The 27,387-nt window shown below is 45.1% G+C and overlaps 2 protein-coding genes across 3 annotated transcripts in view; one reads left to right on the top strand and one right to left on the bottom strand.

The window, feature by feature from the left end:
- The window catches only part of LOC130199818 (copine-9-like), a 76,040-nt gene extending 70,543 nt beyond the window's left edge, over nucleotides 1-5,497 (bottom strand). For both annotated transcript variants that reach the window (XM_056423616.1, XM_056423615.1), the window contains exons 1-2: nucleotides 5,238-5,497; nucleotides 3,341-3,381 (exon numbers count right to left, since the gene is read on the bottom strand). In XM_056423616.1, coding sequence (XP_056279591.1) covers nucleotides 3,341-3,381; nucleotides 5,238-5,317 — 121 coding nt within the window. In that variant the 5' untranslated portion in view covers nucleotides 5,318-5,497. The remainder of the gene's footprint in view (nucleotides 1-3,340; nucleotides 3,382-5,237) is intronic.
- A 6,797-nt stretch (nucleotides 5,498-12,294) lies between these two features.
- LOC130199821 (LHFPL tetraspan subfamily member 4 protein-like) lies at nucleotides 12,295-24,416 on the top strand. The gene is made up of 4 exons (XM_056423619.1): nucleotides 12,295-12,706; nucleotides 20,767-21,003; nucleotides 22,555-22,571; nucleotides 23,722-24,416. Exons 1-4 carry the CDS (start codon nucleotides 12,295-12,297, stop codon nucleotides 23,773-23,775), a joined length of 720 nt encoding a protein of 239 aa, XP_056279594.1. The 3' UTR covers nucleotides 23,776-24,416.
- The last annotated feature ends 2,971 nt before the right edge of the window (nucleotides 24,417-27,387 follow it).

Raw genomic sequence — 27,387 nt, 5'->3', positions numbered from 1 at the left:
TCTCTTGGACCCCATCCCGACGAGGCTGCTTAAAGACGTTTTGCCTTTAATTGGCGGCTCTCTATTAGATATTATCAATGTGTCTCTGCTAACAGGCCACGTACCACACTCCTTCAAGGTGGCTGTTATTAAACCTCTCCTGAAGAAGCCCACTCTGGATCCAGAGGTATTGGCTAACTACAGACCGATCTCTAACCTCCCTTCCTCTCCAAGATCCTTGAGAAAGTGGTCGCAAATCAGTTGTGCGACTTTCTACATCATAATAGTTTATTTGAGAAATTTCAATCAGGATTTAGAAAACACCACAGCACCGAGACGGCACTGGTGAAAATTACAAATGACCTCTTAATGGCAGCAGATAAAGGACTCCTCTCTGTCCTGGTCTTGTTAGACCTTAGTGCTGCATTCGACACCATTGACCATGACATCCTGTTACAGAGACTGGAGCAGTCGATTGGCATTTCAGGCACGGCACTAATTTGGTTTAAATCCTATTTATCAGATCGATCTCAGTTTGTATTTGTAAACGATGACGCCTCGATAACCACCAACGTTAATCACGGAGTTCCACAAGGTTCTGTGCTTGGACCAATTTTATTTACCTTATACATGCTTCCTTTGGGCAATATTATCAGGAAACACTCCATAAACTTTCATTGTTATGCAGATGACACTCAACTATATTTATCGATAAAACCAGAGGAGAGCAACCAACTCTGTAAAATTCAAGCATGTCTTAAAGACATAAAAACATGGATGACCTGCAACTTCTTGATGTTAAACTCAGACAAAACCGAAGTAATTTTAATCGGCCCTGAGCACCTCAGAGATCAATTATCTGGTGATGTGGATTCTGTAGACGGCATTGCCCTGGCATCCAACACCACTGTAAAGAATCTTGGCGTTATCTTTGATCGGGACTTGTCCTTTAACTCCCACGTAAAGCAAATCTCAAGGACTGCATTCTTTCATCTACGTAATATTTCAAAATCAGGCACATCTTGTCTCAAAAGATGCAGAAAAATTGGTTCAGCGTTCGTTACTTGAGACTGGATTACTGCAACTCCTTATTAGCAGGCTGCTCTAATAAATCTCTTAGGTCCCTCAGTTGATCCAGAATGCTGCAGCTCGTGTTCTCACTAAAACTAAGAAAAGAGATCACATCACTCCTGCACTAGCTGCTCTGCACTGGCTCCCAGTAAAATCAAGAATCACTTTTAAAATTCTTCTCTTAACCTACAAAGCCTTGATTGGTGATGCTCCATCATATCTTAAGGAGCTTGTCGTACCATATTGCCCCACTAGAGAGCTACGCTCACTAAATGCGGGACTACTTGTAGTTCCTAGAGTCTTAAAAAGTAGAATGGGAGCCAGAGCCTTTAGTTATCAAGCTCCTCTTTATGGAACCAGCTTCCAATTTCAGTCCGGGAGGCAGACACAGTCACCTCGTTTAAGAGTAGACTTAAGACCTTCCTCTTTGACAGAGCTTATAGTTAGGGCTGAATCAGGTTTGCCCTGGTCCAGCCCCTTGATATGCTGCTATAGGCATATAGCTGCCGGGGACGTTTAGGATGCACTGAGTACCTATCTCCTCTTTTTCTCTCCTTAAGGATGAATTTTCATCTCTCAATCACACGTTACTAACTCTGCTTTCTCCCGGAAGTCCTTTTGACTTTACGTCTCATGGGGTCATCGGACCCTATGAGACGGCATAGATCTATCTGCCTGATGGATCGTCTGGGTCGTGGAATTCCTGCTCATGACTACGCCACTGTCCTGTTGAGACTCCGCCCTCCTCCTCCCCACCGCCATCTGCCTGATGGATCGTGGAGGTCTCCATCGTGGAATATGCCTACTATGAACTATTCATACACTCTGTCATATTCATTGAATGTATTTTAACTCTAAATCTGTCCTTCTGTACACATTACATCTATTGCATCTGTCCATCCTAGGAGAGGGATCCTCCTCTGTTGCTCTCCTCCAGGTTTCTTCCTTTTTCCCCTGAAGGGTTATTTGGGAGTTTTTCCTGGTCCGATGTGAGGTTTTGGGGCAGGGATGTCTATGTGTACAGATTGTAAAGCACTCCGAGACAAATTTGTAATTTGTGAAATTGGGCTATACAAATAAACTGAATTGAATTGAATTGAATGACACCCAATGACATCCAATAACCTCCAATGACATCCAATGACACCCAATGACATCCAATGACCTCCAATGACATCCAATGACATCCAATGACACCCAATGACATCCAATAACATCCAATGACATCCAATGACATCCAATGACCTCCAATGACATCCAATGACATCCAATGACACCCAATGACATCCAATAACATCCAATGACATCCAATGACATCCAATGACCACCAACAACATCCAATGACCTCCAATAACCTCCAATAACACCCACTGACAGCTCTGTCCTACTTTCACTCTCTCTAACTCTCCCACGGCGTGTTATCGAGCTCGTTGTGTTTATTTAATGCCGCCCAGCCCCTTTGTGTCTCTCTTCATGTTTTATTCCCACATTTTCTTCGAGTGTAAAGATTCTCTGCTTTGAAAAAGAAATAAATATTTGAGAGCTTCTTGTAAGTAGCTGGCGGGAGTGACAACCAGAGCCGATTGACTTATGTTGCATTCGTCGGCGATTCACAACTCAGAATCAAGGATTCAAGAAGAAATGTCACATTAAAGTTTGCAGCCCTACATGCCATCACTGAGCTGTAGAAAATATATTATAATCACATTTAAACCACCTCAAAATGTTGGTTGGATCCAATTTGCAAAACTTTTGTTTGCTTTCCAGAATTTTTCAATAAATGTAGATATACAATCCAGAAGGAAATGTATTTGAGGTTCTGAACATGGCTGGAATTCCTCGGCCGAAAACACGGCATTAATAATCACAACAACATATTATTCAACCTGGCTAACAGAGAACTGCTTAAGAGAAATATCCTTCCACTGAATACCAAAACCCACAAGTCGTGTGTCTTCATCAAGTCTATACAGAATACATTCCTTCCCCTATATGTATATACAGAGATATCTTCTTTTACCGAAGCTCCTGACCTTTCATCAACCTCATTTTTTATTCTCCCTCCTCTTGTATGCTATCAGCAGATCATCAATAGCTCTGACCTTCTGGGATATTCAACATCCGTTATATCGTACTGCTGGGAGAACACCGGTGGACACATGAATACATCTTCCAGTTTGTGTTTTGTTTTTGATATTCAGTTAAATGTTGGACTTGGTGACACGATAATTGATTTGCTAAAGTAAACATCATTATATGAAGGCCTGAGACAGCGAGACGTCGTACGTACCTGGATCTGACTTGGAGAACGTGTCCACGTCCAGCAGACTCCTGGAGAAACAGCAAAGCTTCAGGTAAGAATGGTTCCTCACGGCCCTTTTAAAAACTATATGTGTATATATTCATTTACATTTCCTCAACTACATTTTTTTAACCACTTTTATATTTTGCTCCCCGAGTGTTTCAGTCTCAGTTTTAAGTCAGGGGCCGATTTTATATGGATGGAACCAACATTTAAAAATAACTGCTGGGGACCCTTTTCCCCGACACACGAGTCACAGTTAGCCCCTCAAGTATGTACACTAGCCACCTAAAGGATGTACACTAGCCACCTAAAGTATGTACATGAGCCACCTCAAGTATGTACACTAGCCACCTAAAGTATGTACACGAGCCACCTCAAGTATGTACACTAGCCATCTAAAGTATGTACACTAGCCACCTCAAGTATGTACACTAGCCATCTAAAGTATGTACACTAGCCATCTAAAGTAAGTACCCTAGCCATCTAAAGTATGTACACTAACCATCTAAAGTATGTACACTAACCATCTAAAGTATGTACACTAGCCACCTCAAGTATGTACACCAGCCACCTCAAGTATGTACACTAGCCACCTCAAGTATGTACACCAGCCATCTAAAGTATGTACACCAGCCACCTAAAGTATGTACACTAGCCATCTAAATTATGTACACTAGTCATCTAAAGTATGTACACTAACCATCTAAAGTATGTACACTAACCATCTTAAGTATGTACACTAGCCATCTAAAGTATGTACACTAGCCATCTTAAGTATGTACACTAGCCATCTTAAGTATGTACACTAGCCATCTAAAGTATGTACACTAGCCATCTTAAGTATGTACACTAGCCATCTAAAGTATGTACACTAGCCATCTAAAGTATGTACACTAGCTACCTAAACTATGAACCCTAGCCATCTATAGTATGTACACTAGCCACCTCAAGTATGTCCTGTTAGTCGGTGAGTTTGTGTTAAACCTTTGGACAAAACCAGGAAGAAGCAAAAGAGTTTAAAATTACTAAATGCATTAAAAAAGTGAGAAAAAAGATGGAAATAATGCAAAAAACAAGGCGGAGCCTAAACAAAAAAACATCTGACTTGTAATTCTAATTTCTATATTTTCTATATGTACTGTATTTTTCTTTTTTGCAAGGGGAGGGGGGGGGGCGGTGAACACACTAAAGATCCCCGTCATCAGAACAGCCCCCTCCCTCTGCCCTGTTAGGGGGGGGGGGGGGGTCCTCAGATCCGCCCGACACCTGAGCAGAGGAGCAGGTGGGATGTTCAGTCACAGATGAAATCAATCTGAGATTTCTTTTCTCTTTCTTGTTTTTTGATTGATGACGTTTTCCCTGAAGTGCGTAACATTGCATCATTCTGAATTAAAGCTTCATTACAGCCACACAGCCGTGCTCAGCAGCAATGAACACGCACGCGCGTCCACGTCTCGTCGGCGGATCAGAGCCTGGAGGGCAACAAGTCACGTGACGCACAGCAATTATTTAGAGATATGTTTTGAGGTCAATGCAAAATGCATTGGACATGTTTTTAAATCTAAAACGTGAAGAACAAGAAAACTGACGATAAAAAGTGCACATTAGTTAAGAAAAGCACACAAACATATCGACACACACACACGCACACACGCACACACACACACGCGCACACACACGCACACACATGCGCGCAATTAACTTCTATCACTTTGATGCCGCGCGCGCGTCTCGCGCCTCATCCATGGGTCCATATCCGACACATCTGGGCATATTGTTTTTCCCGCGTCGCACACTTTTAACCTCACATTTACACATTGAACATCCACGTGCACGTGTGTGTGTGTGTGCGCGTGCGCGTGCGTGCAGGCTCCGACCTTACCGGCACGAGACGGTAACTTCTATCTTAGTTGCGGGGACTGTGGTGTTGAGAGGGTCGAAGTCCCCAATCGATGCCATCATCGCGACCCGCGACGCTAACGAGCATCCAGAGGAGAAGAAGGAGGAGGAGGAGGAGGAGGAGAAGATGAAGATGATGGAGGTCCGATCATTCACAACAGGATCGTGATTGCGGTAAATCCAGAGAGAAATGTTCTCCTGGTGGTCCGCGGAGGTGGGAGAGAGAGAGAGAGAGAGAGAGAGAGAGAGAGAGAGAGAGAGACGGTGAAAGTTGTGAGGCAGATTTTAAAGTTCATTCAACCTGAATCCACGGTGTGCTCCTCGGAGGAGGAGGAGGAGGAGGAGGAGGAGGAATGATGAAGGAAGAGGAGGAAGAGGAAGAGGAGAGCGCAGCCAACCGAGGCACCAGCAACGGCTTGGTGCTCTCTCTCTCTCTCTCTCTCTCTCTCTCCCTCCCTCTATATCTATCTACCTCTCTCTCTCTCCCTCCCTCCCTCTCTACCTCTCTCTCTCTCTCTCTCTCTCTCTATGTCTCTTTATGCCTCTCTCTCGCTCTCTCTCTCTCATTAAGAACTTAAATGAATCCTCCACTAGATGTTCCTTTAGACTTTCGTGGTTAAACCCCTGATGCTCTAGAAGTTTCCATTAGAGGCCAAATGTTCATCTTTATATTTATTAAATCATTTCAGAAAACTTTTACAAAACAGAATGTTCCTCATGTGAGTCATGAGGAAGTTTCATGGTGATATTAATGTTTCACACACACACACATATCTAAATATATATATAATTTAGATAATGTTGGATATATAAATAACATTTATTTTTTACAATCACATTGAAATGATGACGCGTTAAAGTCCAACATGTAAACTAAACTCTGGTGTTCCACCTCTGAACTTCAGGTGTGATGACACGACGGTGTGAAGGTCGTCTGAGTGACGGCTGCAGCTACAGAGGTCATGAGACCTTCACTGACCTCCTGAACCCAGTAATTGCCATCACTAATATTATCTAGATCAATGCTTCCTGTAAACACAATAACACGGATAACAGGTTAGGATCACGTGTCCCTCAGTGTGTCACACTGTGAACTATCGGAAACAATGGATGTGAAACAATGAAACAATGGATGTGAAACAATGGATGTTGAACAATGGATATGAAACAATTAATATGAAACAATGGATATAAAACAATGGATGTGGAACAATGGATATGAAACAATTGATATAAAACAATGGATATGAAACAATGGATATAAAACAATGGTGATGAAACAATGGATATGAAACAATGGATATAAAACAATGGATATGAGACAAATTATATAAAACAATGGTCATGAAACAATGGATATGAAACAATGGATATAAAACAATGGATATGAGACAAATTATATAAAACAATGGTCATGAAACAATGGATATGAAACAATGGATTTGAAAAATTGGATATGAGACAATGGATATAAAACAATGGATATGAAACAATGGGTATAAAACAATGGATATGAGACAATCTAAATGTATATATATACTGAATATATAAATATATATATATTGTTTTACTTATTGTTGTCTGTGTGTTCGTTCAAATATAACACCAAGTGTGACAGTTGTCCCATGGGGAGGGAGAGTGAGAGAGAGGATAAAAGCTACTTATTTAAAAATGTTCCACTCTCTGGACAATCTATAAATAAAGTGTTTGACGAGAGAGCAGCGTCCACGGGCTAGATGTGTGTGTGTGCGTGCGTGTGTGTGTGTGTGTGTGTGTGTGTGAGCATCAGCTAATTATTCTAGGAGGAAGAAATCCATGTTTAGTTTCCATTTCGCAGCTGAAAAAAAAACAGCCGTCAAAACATTGAAAATAATGGAGAGAAAAATTTAAGTGTGGAAAAAGTGTTTTTTCTTCACTTCCTTTTTCATCCCTCGTTACCTCTCCTGTCTGTTGTGATGAAGACTCATCACGATGAACAGAGTTCGGCCCTCATGGATTGGTCGAGAAATGTGACTCAAGGAAACAGATTTCAATCACTTCTTCATTTCTTAACAAACTTTTAAATAAGCACTCTTTATGTATTTTTGCCGACGTGGCGTCTCTCCCACAATCCTCTCTGATTATGAGATGATGATGATGATGATGATGGTGATGATGACTCACAGATCTACCCACCAATGAGCTCAAGCACATGCTAATCATAGCGAGGCAAGCGCATCATATCTGACTGAGTGATTCAGTCTGGAGTTGATGAAGTGATGGAGGGATGGAGGGATGGAGGGAGCGGTAGAATATTAAAGTAGAGAGAGTTTATTAAAAAGGAGTTCATGTCTCGGACACGTGGGAGGAACCACGTGGTTCTCCTCAAAGATGTCTTCAATGAACTATTGCTGAAACGTCCTGAACCTGCATTCTCTCTACTGACCACCAGGGGGCGACTCCTCTGGTTGTATAGAAGTCTATGCTTCATGTGTTAACCCTCCTGTTGCCTTAGGGTCATTTTGACCCGATAAAATATTTCACCCTCCCGCCGCCTTAGGGTCATTTTGACCCGATTCAATGTTTCACCCTCCTGTTACCTTTATATTTACTAACATATTTTACCCTTTGGGTTCAATTTGATGCCAGCAATTAAAACCTCCAGTAAATTATTAGAATTAATATTGTTTTCCAAGTTTAAGTGTGAGGCACTTTATGTTTGTTTGTTGACTACCGAAAGAACACCGACATTAAACATTGAATTAACCCTAAGGCGGCAGGAGGGTGTAATATTGATTCGGGTCAAATTGACCCTAAGGCAACACAAGGGTTAAAGCTGCATTCTCTCAACTGACCACCAGGGGGCGACTCCCCTGGTTGTATAGAAGTATACGCTTCATGTGTTAAAGCTGAATTCTCTCAACTGACCACCAGGGGGCGACTCCTCTGGTTGTATAGAAGTCTACGCTTCATGTGTTAAAGCTGCATTCTCTCTCCTGACCACCAGGAGGAGACTCGTCTGGTTGTATAGAAGTCTGCATTTTCTCTCCTTCTGATTGTTCCAAACTCCAAAACAAGCATTTTAAGTTGTGTGATGACGCCAACAAATCCTGAATTTAGACTTTTTGCAAATCACCATCAACGCTTCAATATTTCTGCATTTTTTGTATCTGTCTATTGCAATTAAATACCAAATAAATAGTTTATTTTGTGTTCACATCGCTGTATTACAGGTGATGTGAGGCGATAGATAAATGGTACCTGCTCCTCCCCCCTGATGACGCTCTGAGGAGTCACTCCATCGTCTCGAGACATTTTTTGTACATTTGGGGTATTTATATTTTTTCGTGATCTCCAGGTTCTCACATCTTTCCCCTCAGATCCCAGTTTGAAACGGCCTTTGATCATGTGACAGCATATTTGATTCGCTAGGCATGTGTGTGTGTGTGTGCACCCCCCCCCCCCCCCCGACTCAGCCCCACACTGTGACATAATACGAGGAGCAGAAAGCCAGAGCAAAGTGCAACAGTCTGTTCACCGAGGAGCAGTCAGAGCTGCATGCCAGGCCTGATAAAATGCTGCCCCCTGGTGGTCAGTGCTGCACACTGCAACTACACTGTTGTATTCAGCCTCAGATGTTAGCCGTAAGAATGTTCGAGGCCAGCAGTCGTCATGAGGTCATGAGGTCATGAGGTCGTCTCCTCACAGCAACATGCATCTCAAGTCATGAGAGGGGGGGGGGGGGGGGCACATCAAGGAGAGGAAGTTGTTGATTGGTATTTGGATAGATAAATAGATAGATGGATGGATGGATGGATGGATGAATGGATAGATAGATAGATAGATAGATAGATGGATGGATTGATAGATAGATAGATATAGATACATAGACAGATAGATATAGATATAGATACATAGATACATAGATAGATAGATATAGATACATAGATAGATAGATAGATAGATATAGATACATAGATAGATAGATAGATATAGATACATAGATAGATAGATGGATAGATGGATGGATGGAGGGATAGATAGATATAGATAGATAGATAGATAGATAGATGGCTAGATAGATAGATATAGATAGATAGATAGATAGATGGATGGATGGAGGGATAGATAGATAAACAACATACTAATACGAAGTACTTTATACATTCCTTTGTTGGAGACAGTTCTTTGTTGATGTTGGTTTTGGGAGGTGGATGAAGAATAACTTTATGGACAATAAGTTTATGAACAAAAAGTGTATCATATCTCAGATATGCAATGTCACCTCTCTCTCTCTCTCTCTGTCTCTCTCTCTCTCTCATTGGAGTAGTTCTTTTGTTCTCTGGCGGATGGATTGGTGGTGAAGTCCTCGTGGATCAAGATGGCCGAGCCCTTCACCTGTTCAGCTTCATGTAGAACAGAGATCTGACCACAAGGGGGCGGGGCCATGCAACCTGCTGGCCAACCCGATGGTCCCATCCAACTTTCAGATGGTCCGGTTGTAGTTTTTCAAGAGCTACAGTATGTCACCCAAAATATAAGTATGAACCTGAACATATAAATGCTACGTGTTCCTTTTAAAAGCATCATTTGATATTTTTATATTTCTTTTGTCAACAAATCCCAAGAAAACTAAAACCAATGAACAATGAGTTGACCCCGCTAACACATATTGACCTGATGGATGTTAATTGTCTGAAAATATTCCTTTTCTAAATATAGTGCCTATAGCCCTTCACTTTGTAATACCTTTAAACATTATAATAACAATGTATGGACAGGGAGTAGAAGTATATAGAGACACCGTGTTTTCATTGGCCAATATCAGCCCCGACATCGTGAGCTTTATGTTCTGTATCTCATGAGCTCCTCTCATAGGTGCAGACAGCTTTAACACCGGAGCTCTAAATGAATCCTTTCTGGGGAACAAGTGGACTTTCTGTTCCACTAGAGCGCGCGTGCAGTTCACCGAGTGGCCAGCAGAGGGCGACCTCACACCAGACCAAGTGAACGAGCTGTGAGACACTGTTCAACACGCAGACTGTCTGTGGGCAACAGACACAGCAACGGATATCATGAGGCTGGCCTGCCTCCGACCATGTTTACACACACACACACACACACACACACACACACACTCACACACACACATGCAGTCAGTCATGCAAACACCTCTCATTCCCCAAGAGGCCGTATACACTCTACTCTATTGTCATCCACTGACATGTCCTCACTTGAGCCGTCACCATACACACACTACCACACACACACACACACACACACACTCACACACACACTAACACACACACACGGTCAAAACACCAATCCCCCACAAAACAGGAACACACTAACGTAGCTAAACAGATGTGTTAAAGCTGCATTCTCTCTCCTGACCACCAGGGGGCTCCTCTGGTTGTATAGAAGTATACTCTTCATGTTTTAAAGCTGCATTCTCTCACCGCTACCGCCCAACTGGAGAGACAACAATAAGGATATAACAATAAGGATATAATAATAAGGATATAACAATAAGGATATAACAATAAGGATATAACAATAAGGATATAATAATAAGGATATAATAATAAGGATATAACAATAAGGATATAATAATAAGGATATAACAAGGATATAACAATAAGGATATAACAATAAGGGTATTATAATAAGGATATAATAATAAGGATATAACAATAAGGATATAATAATAAGGATAGAACAATAAGGATATAATAATAAGGATATAACAATAAGGATATAATAATAAGGATATAACAATAAGCATATCACAATAAGGATATAATAATAAGGATATAACAATAAGGATATAATAGGACCAGAAGTATTGTGGCTCCCACCTCCCACAGTGAACGCGCATCTTCTCTCGTTGGGGCTCCCCGACTCAAAATGCGCGTGTCCGTCACAAATGAACGCCTCCTCCGAACGTGAGCGAGCATTCGCTGAAATTATTGGAGGTGAACAGCTGGGGGGCGGAGACCCCCCCCCTCCTCCTCCCTCCCTTTTTTTTCTTATCCTCCTGTGCCCGCGCGCGTACGAGAACGCGCTCCGTCTCTTGTCATCCGTACAGCATCAGCATCTTCCGGAGGAGAGGGAGAGGAGGGGGCGCGCGCGCAGGGAAACGGGAGGAAGAGAGGACGGAGAGAAAGAGAGAGAGAGAGGTGGAGAGAGGGAGCGAGAGGCGACATACTGGAGACGACAATAATAACGAGGAGCATGGTGATGGAGACGAGGAGGTGGAGGATGTCGGGTTTAGGAGGAAGGACTGTTGACGTTTGACGGAGGGGATCCGATTTTTTTCTTCTTCTTCTCCCACCTTCTATCGGTTTTCATTCCGTTTGATCCCCCCCCCCCCGCCCCGCCCCCACACACACATGCTGCGTGGTCGCTGAAGGCGAGCAGAGGGGAGAACACGGGGGGAGGCAGCCCCCCCTGCGGAGGCCTCGGTGACGACGGGCTCCACCGGCCGCCGGCGCGTCCACGGATGGGTAAATAAAAACAAGGGGACACCCCGGGGAGGCGGACTGATGGAAGAGGAAGAAACGCAGCTTTAACCCCCACCACCCCCCAACCCACCACCACCCGACACCCCCCCCCCACCCACTGTGAAATAATAGAAAGATCCTGTATGTGGATGGATTGTTGTTGTTGTCCTGAACGGTTCGCGCCTCGCGCGGCAGGCCGGACCTCTGGTCTCGGTCCGTTGTTCATTCGAGGTGGAGAGGGAGGCTGGGGTTTATTTTTATTTTTTATTGCTTCAATTTAGCATTTTTTCTCCTCACTCACTAAATCCAGTTTTCTTTCTTCTTTATTTTTATACAATGTTTATCCTCGTGACATCACGCGCATCTGTGCCGCTCGCGCGTTGACCGTGGTGATGTGTTCAAATAGCCTCGAACACACACGTTGAGGCAGCCAAAGTGTGTGTGTGTGGGGGAGGGGGTGGGGCTTTTTTTCAAGATTTCCTTTTTTTTTTACTTGTAAGAGTCCAAAACAAAGACAGAGGAGAAGAAAAAAACACAAAAAACTAAACACCACCAAACATGTTGCCTTCCCAAGAAGCCTCCAAGATCTACCATGACAACTACATGCGCAACTCGCGCGCCATCGGCGTGCTGTGGGCCATCTTCACCATCTGCTTCGCCATCGTCAACGTGGTGGTGTTCATGCAGCCCTACTGGATCGGGGACAGCGTCAGCACGCCGCAGGCCGGGTACTTCGGCCTGTTCCACTACTGCCTGGGCACCGCCGGGCCGTCGCCCGCCCGGGAGCTCACGTGCACCGGCAGCTTCTCGGACTTCGGCTCCATCCCGTCCGGCGCGTTCAAGGCCGCCTCGGTGTTCGTGCTGCTGTCCATGGTGCTGATCCTCGGCTGCATCGCGTGCATGGCGCTGTTCTTCTTCTGCAACGCCTCCACCGTGTACAAGACCTGCGCGTGGATGCAGCTGCTGTGCGGTAGGAAAGCGTGTCACTCAGCACACACTATACACAACAACATACACAACATCATTTAAATAAAAGACACGTTTGATGACGGGGAATCCCCGTCCTGAACTCAGTTGACCCTCCTGGCCACCATGCACACAGTGTTGTATACGAATGCATTTTCTTATCATGAATGCATTCATAATAAGACTGATCAGATAATCACTTTACCCACAATTCACTGCTGCATTGACACCTTTTTTTCAGCCCTTGAATCCACCAACATGTGCACATTCTATATATTTATTTATTTTATTTTATTTATTTTATTTATTTTATTTATTTTATTTATTTTATTTATTTTATTTATTTTATTTATTTTATTTATTTTATTTATTTTATTTAATTTATTTTATTCATTTAATTTATTTTATTTATTTTATTCATTTTATTGAGACTTAACTGGAGTGACATCATCAAAACATTTACAGATGTCTGACGTCAGAGCAGCGGAGCGGCAACGGGCGCGCGCTCCTATAGTAACGTGACGTCGTGTCACGTGTGATTTAAAAAAAGTTTTTTTCTTCTTCGTTGGTCTGAAAACCAACACACGGTGGTATAAAGCGGCGCATGCGCAGTTGTCACTCATTCATGTGACGTCGGTTGGGTCATTGTTGATGATTCCAGGTTTTCAGATGTTTTTTGTCTCGTGGCAGATTACAGCTGCAGCCATGGAGACGAGGTTATCGTGTGTGTGTGTGTGTGTGTGTGTGTGTATACGTGTGTGTGTGTATGTGTGTGTGTGTAGGTGGGTGTGTATGTGTATCTGTCTGTGTGATTGTGTGTCTGTCTGTCTCTGTGCGTGTGTGTGTGTGTTTAAGTATTTCTATTGGTGTGTCTCTGTGTGTGCGTATGTGTGTGTATGAATGTGTATTTGTGTGTGTGTGGCCACTCGTAACACACACAGCGCGTGTGTGTGTGACGGTGTGACATTTTGAGGCTTCTGTTTTTGTGTATTTTTTTTTCCTGCACGAATAAAGTGTGAAGCTTGTGTTCATGAGGAGGATTCACTCAGAGCTACACACACACACACACACACACGCACACACACACACACACACACACACTGGGCGAGTTAAATATAGAACTAGAGAGAGAGGGAAAGTTCCCAGAGGGATATCCCTGCCTCTCCCTGCCTCTCCCTCTCTCTCTCTCTCTCTCTCTCTCTCTCTCTCTGGCTTCCCCCGACCCAACGTTCATGTTTTAATAATCAGACGTCACCAGTGTGTCTCTAAAAATAGCCGAACAGCTGAATAATGGATTCATTTGACCCCTCTCTGCATGTGTGTGTGTGTCTATTTGTTTGTGTGTGTGAAAGAGAAAACCCCTGCAGCATGTTGATGAGATGTAAAAGTTGATTCATATACATATATACTGTATATATGAATATAGATATATAAATGTATATATATATTCATACATATAGACGGTATATATGTATTTATACATGTATAGACACATATACTGTATATATGTATGAATATATGTATATATATGTCTATATGTATATATACATTTATATATACATTTATACTGTCTATAAGTATATATATATGTATATATATACATATATGTATATATACTGTATGTATATGTGTATATATATACATATATACTGTCTATAAGTATATATATATATACATATATAGACAGTATATATATAGGTCGCATATCCACCTTATAAATACATTATTTCCAACATCACAAAAAAATAATTTGAAATTCACGTTGTAAAAAATAAACCTTCAAGTGAAAGACAAGATTCAACACACACAGGGTGTGCAAAGAGGGCAACAAGTACACATCAGCAGGAATGCAACAAGTACACTATTTACAAATAAAAACAACAGTGTGTACAGTGTGTGTGTGTGGGTGCTGTGTGTGTGCGCGGTGTGTGTGGTGTGTGTGTGTGGGTGTGTGGGGGCTCCTGTCCTCTGAGGTGGTCGGGTTCACTGAGATGGCCTGAGGAAAGAAAAACGCCTTCTTCTGTTCTCTGTTCAGCAGCGTGCACTCTCTGGGCGCCGTGACTACGGCAGCCTGCCTGTTCTCAGCCTTGTGAGGAGGATGATCCTATGATCCCCTGGGCTGGTTCCTGCCTGGTCCTGGCTGGTAGCACCTCTCCTGGTGGGAGTCCTGAAAGGTTCCTGTCACGAGTCGCACAGTCTGCAGAGCCAGGCTGTGATGCTTCAGAGCCGAGGCTTCCTGCCGCCTCCATGCTCTGCTCACAGCTCACAGACAGCTCCAGAGTAGAAGGAAGTAGGATCCTCTAGAGGCTTTAACTTCCTCCTGGTAGAGCAGCTGCCTGAGGCCCTTCACCTGCCTTGTCTGTCAGAGTGTCTTGTGTTTGTGACCATGTCAGATCCGATCTCAGACCCCGTCCATAGTTACCCCCTCCCACCCCCCTCATCCACCTCCGTCCCCCCCCCTAAAGTGTCCAAGTTGTTGTTCGTTCCTCTGTTGTTGTACCCTCCTACCTCCCTTTATTGGTGACATTCGCGGTGTGAGGCTGTTGTCCAGGCACCAGAGTGACAGATCATCGTCTCTCCAGGTAGGCTCTTCTCGTCAGGCGGAGATCAGGCCATCCCACCACCACTTGATGATGGTTGATTGATGAAACCTGGCCACAGTCATGTGTACAGTCATACAGTAGGGGGAGTGAGGTAGGGCTGGAGGGGGGCAACCTGGGGGGATGTGAGGTGGGGGTGAGGATTTGTGTGTGACCTGCCCACCTGACCACAGGTGTCCAGGAGGAAGTCAGAGGTCAGCCAAGCAGGGGGGGGGTGTTCAGTCCCAGCTCAAGGAGCCACATGGAGGGACTATGGGACTATATAGCTGATGAATGACAATGATCACCGAACAGCACCCCCTCTGCCCCCTCTGAGATCCAGTGAGAGTGTGGTGTGCAGTACCTGGGCAGACAGCATCATCCGTGGATCTGTTTGATAAAGCAAAGCGGCGCAGCCATGGGAAGGAGGGAGGGAAGGCGAGATGAGTCTTTATATCAGCTCTCAAAGCATTTCATGACCACCGAGGTGAGGGCCACCGGTCGGTAGTCATTCATACATGCTGGAGAAGCATTCTTGGGCACAGGGACAAAGTTATATCAGAATGAAAGTATTACATACTATCATAAACTAAACCCGTTAAGCATTTACATTTATGTTAATATGTCACCATGTTATAAGATAGATAGTTACGCTTATCTAAATAAATCATGTTAACTTAAGTTATTCGAGATAGTGTGGGATAAATATGTAAATATATATATACATATATATATATACACTACCGTTCAAAAGTTTGGGGTCACTTAGAAATGTCTTTATTTTTCAAAGAAAAGCACTGTTTTTTCAATAAAGATAACATTAATCAAAAATACACACTATACATTGTTAATGTGGTAAATGACTATTCTAGGTGGAAACGTCTGGTTTCTAATGAAATATCTCCATAGGTGTATAGAGGCCCATTTCCATCAACGATCACTCCAGTGTTCTAATGGTACATTGTGTTTGCTAATCGCCTTAGAAGACTAATATCTGATTAGAAAACCCTTGTGCAATTATGTTAGCACAGCTGAAAACAGTTATGCTGGTGATATAAACTATACAACTGGCCTTCCTTTGAGCTTGAAGTTTGAAGAACAAAATAAATACTTCAAATATTGATCATTATTTCTAACCTGGTCAATGTCTTGACTATATTTTCTATTCAATTTTCAATTCATTTGATAAATAAAAGTGAGTTTTCATGGAAGACACGAAATTGTCTGGATGACCCCAAACTTTTGAACGGGAGTGTATATATGTATATATTTGTAGCACAATAATGTTATTTTAGGGGCTCTTCTGTGATAATGTTATGCCTGCTTGTCAAGAAAGAAGATTCTTGTGGTCGTGTCGATGAGAAAGTCTCGACTTAATGTTCATGTAATAATTCCATAAATAACTTCATGGCGCTATAAATAAATGTATTCTCGTTGGTTTCACCTCGGATCACCAACGTGTCCTGGCAACACTTCCAGAATGTTTCAGTCCGCGCGATCGGCTTTGAAGCCTCGCTGAGAACGGAGAGATGACAAGAGATGAGAGGGGAGGACCGGTAGCCATCCTGCTCGCTCTCTCTCTCTCTCTCTCTCTCTCTCTCTCTCTCTCTCTCTCCCATCCTCTCCTCCTCTTACCGCCTTTGAAGTTATTCCTTTCCAAGTTCAGCATGCGGTGTCTTGAGAGAGTAGGATGGGGATGGGGGGGGGGGGACCACTTCAAAGAGCTGTTGGAGGTGTGTGTGTGGGGGGGGGGGGGTAGTTTTAGCCAACTGGTGCCCCGCTTTAATATTTGAGTAGAAGATGGAGGGGTTGGGCCCAGAGTACGTCACACTCTACATTCTTCTACATCTAAACCGAGTCGACGGACTCAGGAGCCAAAAGGCCTGATTCATTCATCTTATAAGCGACGCTAACAAGGTGAGAACAGTCTGAATGAATACGGCCGCAGAGCTTCGACTGACTTTGTCTCCAAGGGGTTGGATTAGGTACTCTGGACCCGTAGTTCTATGAAGACCCGTGGCTAATTGGGTCTAGAGAAAGCAGGGTGTGATGGCTGTGGTAGCCCAGTAGGTGTCAAACGAGCCGATCGTTTTGACCCTACCTCTCGAAGGTTTTTCCGATCGACACCTTTTGCGCTCGCCGAGGTGATCGCCGAGGTCTGCGACGGGTCCAGATGCGGCCGCACGATCAACCGGGTTGTTACCGAGGCGGATCTTTGTTCGCCCGATTCCTGGAAGAAGTTTATCGACGACCAATCTCAGAAGCCGTCAGCCATCGGTCGGACAACGATACGCCTCCGGGGGCCGGAGTTCGGAGGAGCTCCTCTTCTTGATGGTTTCAAATCTTGTTTGGCATCCTGTGATGAGCTGATGTGTCTGACGGGATTCTTTAACCAGCTGATAAAAAGCTAAATCATCAACAAACAAGTGTCTTACGGATCTCTTTGGCCTTTTACACGAACCGGTTACATCCATTCAACCGAAGGCAACTCAAATGCGATTGGTCGATACCACAAGTGGAAAAACCAGAGTGGTTCCATCACCAAACATCTTGTTCCCATCCTGCAGTCACATGCAGATGTTTGTTAGAACAGATTCATCGACAACCTGAACCAACGTCTGGCTGCTTGTCCTTCTGGAAGATAAATTCATCAGCGTTGTTCAAAGATATCAGCAATGACACGTTTATGAAGACCAACCCCACCAATGACCACATTACGATCAGAAAATGGAGATTTAAATGCTCACGGCACGAATGAGTATGAAGTATTTGGAGCACCAGGACGTGGCTCTGCATCCTCGTCCTCAGGAAGCTCGCCCTTCGAACGAGCCTCGTGCCGGATGGGGAGACATTCATCAAAAAGCCGTAAAACACTCAACGCTCATTATCTCAGTTAATGATTTTATCCGCTCTCATCTCTGCTAATATTTGGCGTAAAACGTCATAAAAAGAAGTTAATACCGCGATGATTTCCCACGCCGCTCACTTCAATTCTCTCATTAGTTATCGTGTTATCGTCGTTACGCCGTCTCCCATTACGTTCTCTCATTACGCCTGCGATCATCCGGTCGGAGGAGCGGTCGCATTTATCCAACTCTCAGCCTGAAATACGACTCTCCTTGTGCAAGGAGAGGTGACTAATCTCGTATCCTCCCTCGCCGGCTGCCACGAGTTCACCGCCCACCATCCGCTCGTGATGGATGGGTGGTGGGAGAGGCGTGGGGTCTTCAGAGGGAATCGCTCATGTGCCAGGGTAATACACTCGATTCCATCACCTTCAGATGATGATCACATTTTCCTGCCTCCTGTTAAATTCGTTCTGGGTACCTTTTTTCTTGTTGTATTTGCTGCCATTTAGAAACTGTAAACTCTCTGTTGAAGGTGTTGGTAATCGTGATGCCAAATATGTGGGTTATTTCATGTCCCTTGAGATGATGGAGAAGAAGTTTCGAGCGACACGGTACTTGATAAGAACACAAAGTTTATTCTACAAGGTACAGGCCGAAGACAGACATCTAGAACCACTGGAAACTTTCGGGGTCCGGATGAGAAAGTTCAATGGTTTATCATGTTGTCACGGGTTATATAGACAGAGGAAAGAGGAGGCGTCATGTTCGAATCTATGGGCTGGCAATGGTTTCGAGCGGGCTTCTAGCCCCCCCTCCCATGATCTCATGCTACCTAATGTAAACCATCTGGTCCAGCTCTAAGCAATGGTATTCTATACCATGGACACCTTGTGGGCCTCTGAGACCAGATCTATATTTATGTCTTTATCTTTAATAGCTGTATGGTGTAAAATACACTACAAAGGCACAACACCTCCATAACAGTCAACCCCCAGCCAATCAAATCACTTCAATGTGTGATCAGTCACAATGCACTAGCTGATAGTAACACCTTGTTGGCTAAAACCGTCACAGGGTTTGAACCACTTTAACACTCTGGCTAATGTCGCCATTTAATTGAGCTAGTTCTGAATAACAATAGAGCAATTCTCATTCTGTTTTTTTACACCTTTCCAGGAAATATTCAGTATCCAAAATTCCAGCCGCAGCCGAAATCGAAGCCCTGTCCCCTGTAACGGTGTCAAACTGAACTCATCAGTAGAATACTTGAATCAGTGTGAGGATTACCGGAGTTCGGTTTGGTCTGGAGACCAATCGAACGATCCCGTTGTCCGGTTGGCCCGTCGATTGGTGCATCTTCAGCTCAACACAAGGTCCAGAGTTGCTGAGCAGGCTAGCAGACAATCAACAGTCAAATAAGTGTGAAGCTAACGTTCGTTTGCAGACCCGAGAGCTGTTTAAATGAATGAAACATGCTATTTGTCCGAAGCTTGTCAGCTGCTCATGAGTTGGTTTATGTTGCATATCAATCAAACACAAACACAGGCCGCCATACGAAGGGTAATTGTTTTTCAGTCATCTCAGTTGGACTTTGACGAACGTATCGGCTAACGGACGCCTTCTGGTTTTCTGTCATCTCTCCATCGACGGCAATAGGGAGAGAGCCAGTGATCTCTCCATCACTACGGGCCTCAATCCACACAGCCACTACAGCATTTCTACGCCGCCCAACATCCTTCAATACACACACGACTTTTAAAATATTCACAATTGCGCACCGATGGCGTTGCGGACGTTCAAACCTCTTTGGAGCGTTTTTATTTTGGGCCCGAAGCGTCATAATCTGCAACCGTTTGAATGTCCATGTGTATCACAAGTGATGTTGCCCTAGAGAGAAGACATGTCTGGTCTAGAATGAAGATGCAGCGTGGCGTCTGCCATGTATCTTCACCCATCTTACCGCTTTATCGACGGCCCCTCAGGCAGTGGCCGACTGCTAGTGAAACAGTGCTTGTGAGAAAGGAGTGTGGACCGGTCGGCTCCCCTGGTGATGCTCACTTCGAGGTGGAAAGTATAGATTACCATTTGGGTTGTATTGTTGAAATGGACTATACATAAGAAGTGGAAGTAGTCCTTGTGTCTATTGGTTTGTGGACTTCCATTTTGAAAACCAAACGTTGCTGTTTTGGCTTTCGTCTTCTTGGATTAAGGTTGTCCCCATCTTGGCTTTTTGATACCAGTGAATGGACTTGACCATATTTGGACTGCGGGGGAGGGGCTTACAGACGCTGTATATGGCTTAAGTAGGCTAGCGACCTGTCAATCACAAGGTACGCCACGTAAATGAAGAGTAGAAGTAGAGTCATTTTATCATGGACTTCTATACAACCAGACCTTGTTTTGCAACCAGTCGTGGCCCCTGCTGGTCATTTGAAAGAATGCAGGTTTAAGACACATCTGCATTGGCTTCACAGATTGCAGCCTAGTAGCATATCTGTAATGTCAAAATTATCCATTTTCAGGCTCTATTCACAAGGTCAAACATGTTAAACACATTGTTTACTGACTGAGTAATATGTTTCTAAATATATCTCATCAATATGAATCTAAGTCTACCAACTTCTACCCGTCTGCAGGAGTGTGCCTGGTGCTGGGTTGCATGATTTTCCCCAACGGATGGGACGCCGAGGCGATCCGGGACATGTGCGGCGAGCGGACGGGGAAGTACTCTCTGGGCGACTGCTCTGTGCGCTGGGCCTACATGCTGGCCATCATGGGCATCCTGGACGCCCTCATCCTCTCCTTCCTGGCCTTCGTGCTGGGCAACCGGCAGACGGACCTCTATCTTGACGATTTGCAGATGGACAACAAAGGTACGTGAAAACAAATAATTCCCGGCATTTTCCACCTAATCGATGACCCACAGCGCTAGGGGCCCAGTTAGCCAACTGATCTTCTTTAAAGGGGCAGTGTGAAGGACTTGGTGGGTCTCAGCCGCTCCCTCTTCCCTTTTCAAGGCTGCGTTACCTCAGTTTTCACAAACGTGTCAGAGAACTACGGCGACCTTCAAGTTGACGCGAATGGTTGCGAATGACACGAATTGTGCAGAGCAAAACATTTGCCTCGAATTTAAATCGCCCATTGAGCTGCTCCGCCGTGAATCTAACTGCGGCTGCTCTAATGGCGCTGGAAGCAGAAGTCATTCAGATGTAGAGGTGAAAGTCACCGAGCTGTGTGAGCCTACGGGTGATGTCATGTATAAATAAATATATATATATATATATAGTAATTTTATGAACCCAAACACAAGGGCGTCAGATGTTAAGACGTTTGTGGGACGTCCTCAACAAGTATGAAGCAGAACTAGTGTTTAGTCCTTCATGGTGGATGAAGGAGATGATAACTGTTTCCACGGAGTAAAGCCAGAGATAAGCCCCGCCCCCTCTAAGGGGCGATTGACGCGAATAAACCACAACTAGACAAGCGTGTAAACTCACGCGAGTAAAGCGTTGATAATATGGGTGAACACAGCATTAGATTCAGGTGATTATGCTCTGATGAAAACAGACCTAATGAATATTATATTCCACTTCTGCTGATAGGTCCCCCTAAATGCCGCGCGCTGGCCCTTTAACTGTAAAGTCGTTAACGTGAACAAGATGTTCCCTCACCTCGGCTTCTCGGAGGGGAGAACGTGTCTCCGGCCTCCGGAGGGCCTCTTCAGTCGGTTTGCTCGACGTTGCGTCAGGACATTTTTGAATTGTGTGTTCTCGGCGGCGTGAAGAGGGAAAGAGGAAGAGGAGGGAAGGAATGGCATGAAGGAGAAGGAGAATAGAGGAGAGAGAGTAGAATGTACAACAGAACCAGAGCGAGGGGGAAGAGAGGTGGAGACGGATCCGTGACATGAGACGGAGGAGAGAGGCGTAAAGAGACCGAAGTGACATAAGACGTCTCGGTTTCCCTCCGACGGCTGATGACGACGGTTTCCATGGTAACTGGAAATATTCCAGCGCGTGGGCAGGGCTTTTCTGTCATCATCTGATTAACCTCATTGACAGTGTCAGTGATTTATATATTTTTATTTTATCTTTACACATGCGACGCATCGAAATGCTTCGCTCGTATTTATTTCACAGAAATAAAATGTTTACTTTAGCTTCTTTATGTCAAATGTTAAAAACAACAACTGTGTGACGACTAATGGAGCATTTGTCTTGAGAAGAAAATATGTGGATTTCTTTTAAAATAAAAAACGAAGAGAAACTAATTAATAAATGAATGAACATGTATTCATTTTTATTTATTTTTTCAGTGATGCGTAACTCATGCTTAGATAAGCAGATTCATGTTTTTACACAGGAATGCACTTTTTATGCCGTTCCCTCACCGTGGCTCTCTTTCTCTTTTTTCTCTTGTCCTTACAGATTTTGCTGTGTCGAGGGTAAATTGACTTTTTTTCCTACGTTTTCTGTGTCTTTGAACTTCACATTCTTTTGCAAAGCCTCATTGGTTTCATGCCGCTCATAAATCATCCCACGGATTGCGAGCCGAAACAGATCGTATGCTAATTTATTGTATTTCTGGGGTTCCGGTGAAGACAAGACTTCATGTTTACGTGCTCTGCCCGTTATTTACAGTCCGTTTACTTGAGACACAAGACTCAAGTTGAGAGACGTAGCCAGCTAACGCGCTAATTGTAAAACCTATAAAAAAGCTAAATGATGTGTGTCGCTACATTAACCCCATCCTCCACCAATGTGATTGGTCAATACAACAAAAAATACCAAATTGGACGGCACCAAAGTGCAAGAGTTGTCCAAAAAACCTGCGGTACTCGACATCAGACGGCGAGCCGCAGCAGAAGTCAACTTTACCAGCCGGGAGGTCAAGTTTTAAGGAAATTAGAATGTCTAGGAAAGATGCATCCATGCACTCCTCTGATTGGTCAATACTATATGTAGATATGTGCAAGGTACGACTTTGGTGTTTTTTTTAACCTTTTTATTGTGAAAAAAAACATGGGACTCTACAATAATACGTATTTAATTGAAATTTGAACTGCATCTCATAACAACACAAAAAACTGTCCCCAGCTATTACAACGATGGTTTTCTCATTATTTTGAGGTACTGAGCCATGATTGCAAGATGAATTGCTTAAACAAGGTAGTGTCAGCTGTTGGGGGGCAATCACATACACAGGGCTCTCAAGTTTTGAAGACAGGCAAGAGTGACATTTCCATCCCCCCCCCCCCCCCCCCCCCGCCAGCTCATGTTGGCGCGCTGCGGCACATTAAAACATTAAATAGCCGAGAGTTTTTTTCAGCGTGAGAAATACGATGTGTGGCGGGAGTGCGTGACTTAAGACCGAAATGCGTGAGTGTCACGCTCAATGCGTGACACTTGAGAGCCCTGCATACATTTTCCATACATACATACATACATTTCTCAAACAGTTATTCTGGATGCAGCACAAATCTGTCCACGTAAAGTAAAATTAAACATAATCATATACAGACTAAACTAATGGCATCTTCTTTCCACCAACACGCTCATTCACGATGTTTCATTCCTCTGTGAATCTTTCTCCAGATCGAGGTGCGGGACAGAAGAGAGCCGAGATACGGAGTGCAGCGTCTCCACTGAGGGCACTGGACACAACTCCTTTCCTACCCTCCTTTCCTCTCCTCCTTTCCTCCTCTCCTCTTATCGTCTCTCCAATGATACCACTCAATCTTAATATCGACACCAAGTGAAAAGGATTCTTTCCGTGAGACGGAACCGGGCGACAACTCACTGGGATAAACTATATTTTCAACAACAACAACAAAGAATAGAGTTGTACGGCGCATTTCTCAACAAACACTCTTACGACGAAAAAAAAGACAAAGATTTACCGTATTTTAACGTCTTGATTGGCATGAGAAACCTAATCCTCACAGATGAAGAACCATCACGTCCGCGTATGATTATAACGCCATTTATTTCAAATATTGCTATTTTTAACAACTTTTGAGTTTGTGCACGTTCGAGGCTCCAGGACCGCGGACGACGGAGTCCAGGCTCATTCACATCACTCGTATGGCTCTTCATCCAAAGGAATAAGGGAGTTTCAGACGTGAGGACTTGAGAGGAGCCCCCCCACCATTGCAGCTTTACAGAAACCTAACATCTCTGGGAGATTCTCTACTGTATATACGTCACAATGTAAATGACATCACCGCCGACCAACGCAGCCGACGACACACAACCTCACCCCGCTCCGATGGACTGTTCTACCCCTTTTGGTGCCGGAAGAGCATCGGAGTGACCGCTGGGGTCCCGTGACTCCTCACTGCTGACGGAGTGACCGCTGGGGTCCCGTGACTCCTCACTGCTGACGGAGTGACCGCTGGGGTCCCGTGCATACCTGCAAACTCATGAGGGGTGAAAAAGGTGACAACGGGGGGGGGGGGGGGGGGTGTAGGTGACTTTTTTGTTGTCACCACACCACATCCACGTTGTCTGAATCCTCAAAGCTTTTAGAACCACAACTACAGTCATTTTATTGTTCTGACCACAAATCTAAATAATGATAAACAGTTCAGTTTAAGAACAAAATGTTCTCCGCTCTGACTCAGCCCTATAATGATAGTAATAACAAATATACATTGTCATTATATATAATATGGTTAAAGTCATTCATGAACCAACTTCCTTTTTTTTGCCTGAACAGTCCTCATGGACTTCTCCCTGAATCTGTTCTGTCTCTACCTGTTTGTCACGATACTCATATTATAACTTCTATACATATTACATACCTGCCATAAATATCATGATACCCGATACCAGAATTAAATACAATACCATAAAAACAATATGGTCCCATAAATACGAGACTGGTATATTTATCTATAATAGTAATAAATAAAACATCTGTATGGTTCACTTTTTACCAACTTGTTCAACACTTAACAAATAGCAGTAATATTAGTATTAATACAGCCAGATATGAATGAAACTACATGGTTCCATCATAGCATTGATTATCACTATGAGGCCGTTAGTCTCTGACCAGATGATCCACAGTTCATCAGGATGAGCAGCTGGAGAGTTACACAACTTTACAGACTGAAACATTTCACTTCTGGCATCTTTTTATTCTTTAAGCCGAAGTCTCTAAAGCTCCGCCTCTTCTCTCGCTGTGAGCTGCGCAGCGCAGTGTGCGCAGACAGCTCGACACGGAGCAGCGCGTGCGCTCTGATCGCTCTCTTAACGAAGTATCGATACTAAAGATATGCTAAATCACATCGTGTTTAACGTACGGTACTTTGTTAGCATCGCTACACCGTGCAGCGTGACAGCAGCAGATGTAGCGGGCTAACATTCAAGCTAACCTGAACCCCCAAACGCTGTGGACATCTGAACGCTGATTGGCCGAGACGCGACACGCCCCATCAAAGATGTTTTATTGCGAAGAGCACCACTTCACATTTTTCTCCGCGTCTCACTACAATCTCAACGGCAGCGGGCCAGGTGACCCCCCCCCCCCCCTAAAACAAAAACTCTTCGGATCTCCACGATTCACGTGGACGACCTATTTTGAGTTCAAAACGGTGAATTTCACCGAAAGGTGACAAGTTTGCAGGTATGGTCCCGTGACTCCTCACTGCTGACTTGGTGACCGCTGGGGTCCCGTGACTCCTCACTGCTGACAGAGTGACCGCTGGGGTCCCGTGACTCCTCACTGCTGACGGAGTGACCGCTGGGGTCCCGTGACTCCTCACTGCTGACGAAGTGACCGCTGGGGTCCCGTGACTCCTCACTGCTGACTTGGTGACGGAGTGACTGCTGGGGTCTCGTGACTCCTCACTGCTGACTGAGTGACCGCTGGGGTCCCGTGACTCCTCACTGCTGACGGAGTGACCGCTGGGGTCTCGTGACTCCTCACTGCTGACGGAGTGACCGCTGGGGTCTCGTGACTCCTCACTGCTGACTTGGTGACGGAGTGACCGCTGGGGTCCCGTGACTCCTCACTGCTGACGAAGTGACCGCTGGGGTCCCGTGACTCCTCACTGCTGACGGAGTGACCGCTGGGGTCCCGTGACTCCTCACTGCTGACAGAGTGACCGCTGGGGTCTCGTGACTCCTCACTGCTGACTTGGTGACCGCTGGGGTCCCGTGACTCCTCACTGCTGACAGAGTGACCGCTGGGGTCTCGTGACTCCTCACTGCTGACTGAGTGACCGCTGGGGTCCCGTGACTCCTCACTGCTGACGAAGTGACCGCTGGGGTCCCGTGACTCCTCACTGCTGACTTGGTGACGGAGTGACCGCTGGGGTCTCGTGACTCCTCACTGCTGACTGAGTGACCGCTGGGGTCTCGTGACTCCTCACTGCTGACTGAGTGACCGCTGGGGTCTCGTGACTCCTCACTGCTGACTGAGTGACCGCTGGGGTCCCGTGACTCCTCACTGCTGACAGAGTGACCGCTGGGGTCTCGTGACTCCTCACTGCTGACTGAGTGACCGCTGGGGTCCCGTGACTCCTCACTGCTGACTGAGTGACCGCTGGGGTCTCGTGACTCCTCACTGCTGACTGAGTGACCGCTGGGGTCCCGTGACTCCTCACTGCTGACGGAGTGACCGCTGGGGTCTCGTGACTCCTCACTGCTGACTTGGTGACGGAGTGACCGCTGGGGTCCCGTGACTCCTCACTGCTGACTGAGTGACCGCTGGGGTCCCGTGACTCCTCACTGCTGACAGAGTGACCGCTGGGGTCTCGTGACTCCTCACTGCTGACTGAGTGACCGCTGGGGTCCCGTGACTCCTCACTGCTGACAGAGTGACCGCTGGGGTCTCGTGACTCCTCACTGCTGACGGAGTGACCGCTGGGGTCTCGTGACTCCTCACTGCTGACGGAGTGACCGCTGGGGTCTCGTGACTCCTCACTGCTGACAGAGTGACCGCTGGGGTCCCGTGACTCCTCACTGCTGACAGAGTGACCGCTGGGGTCTCGTGACTCCTCACTGCTGACTTGGTGACGGAGTGACCGCTGGGGTCCCGTGACTCCTCACTGCTGACAGAGTGACCGCTGGGGTCCCGTGACTCCTCACTGCTGACTTGGTGACGGAGTGACCGCTGGGGTCCCGTGACTCCTCACTGCTGACTTGGTGACGGAGTGACCGCTGGGGTCCCGTGACTCCTCACTGCTGACCTGGTGGAGTGTTACCGTCGACCGGATGTTTGTCGGGAGGCTGTGAATCAAAGCGGTCGCTTTT

This window comes from Pseudoliparis swirei, chromosome 9, assembly GCF_029220125.1.
Source record: "Pseudoliparis swirei isolate HS2019 ecotype Mariana Trench chromosome 9, NWPU_hadal_v1, whole genome shotgun sequence".
Taxonomy (NCBI): domain Eukaryota; kingdom Metazoa; phylum Chordata; class Actinopteri; order Perciformes; family Liparidae; genus Pseudoliparis; species Pseudoliparis swirei.
This window is presented reverse-complemented; position numbering and strand designations above follow the sequence as displayed.

What these genes read in the sequence shown, in the direction of transcription:
- LOC130199821 (XM_056423619.1), top strand. Translation starts at nt 12,295, where the DNA reads ATGTTGCCTTCCCAAGAAGCCTCCAAGATCTACCATGACAACTACATG. An exon ending in GTGGATGCAGCTGCTGTGCG is followed by an intron (nt 12,707 to 20,766) that starts GTAGGAAAGCGT and finishes ACCCGTCTGCAG; the next exon opens with GAGTGTGCCTGGTGCTGGGT.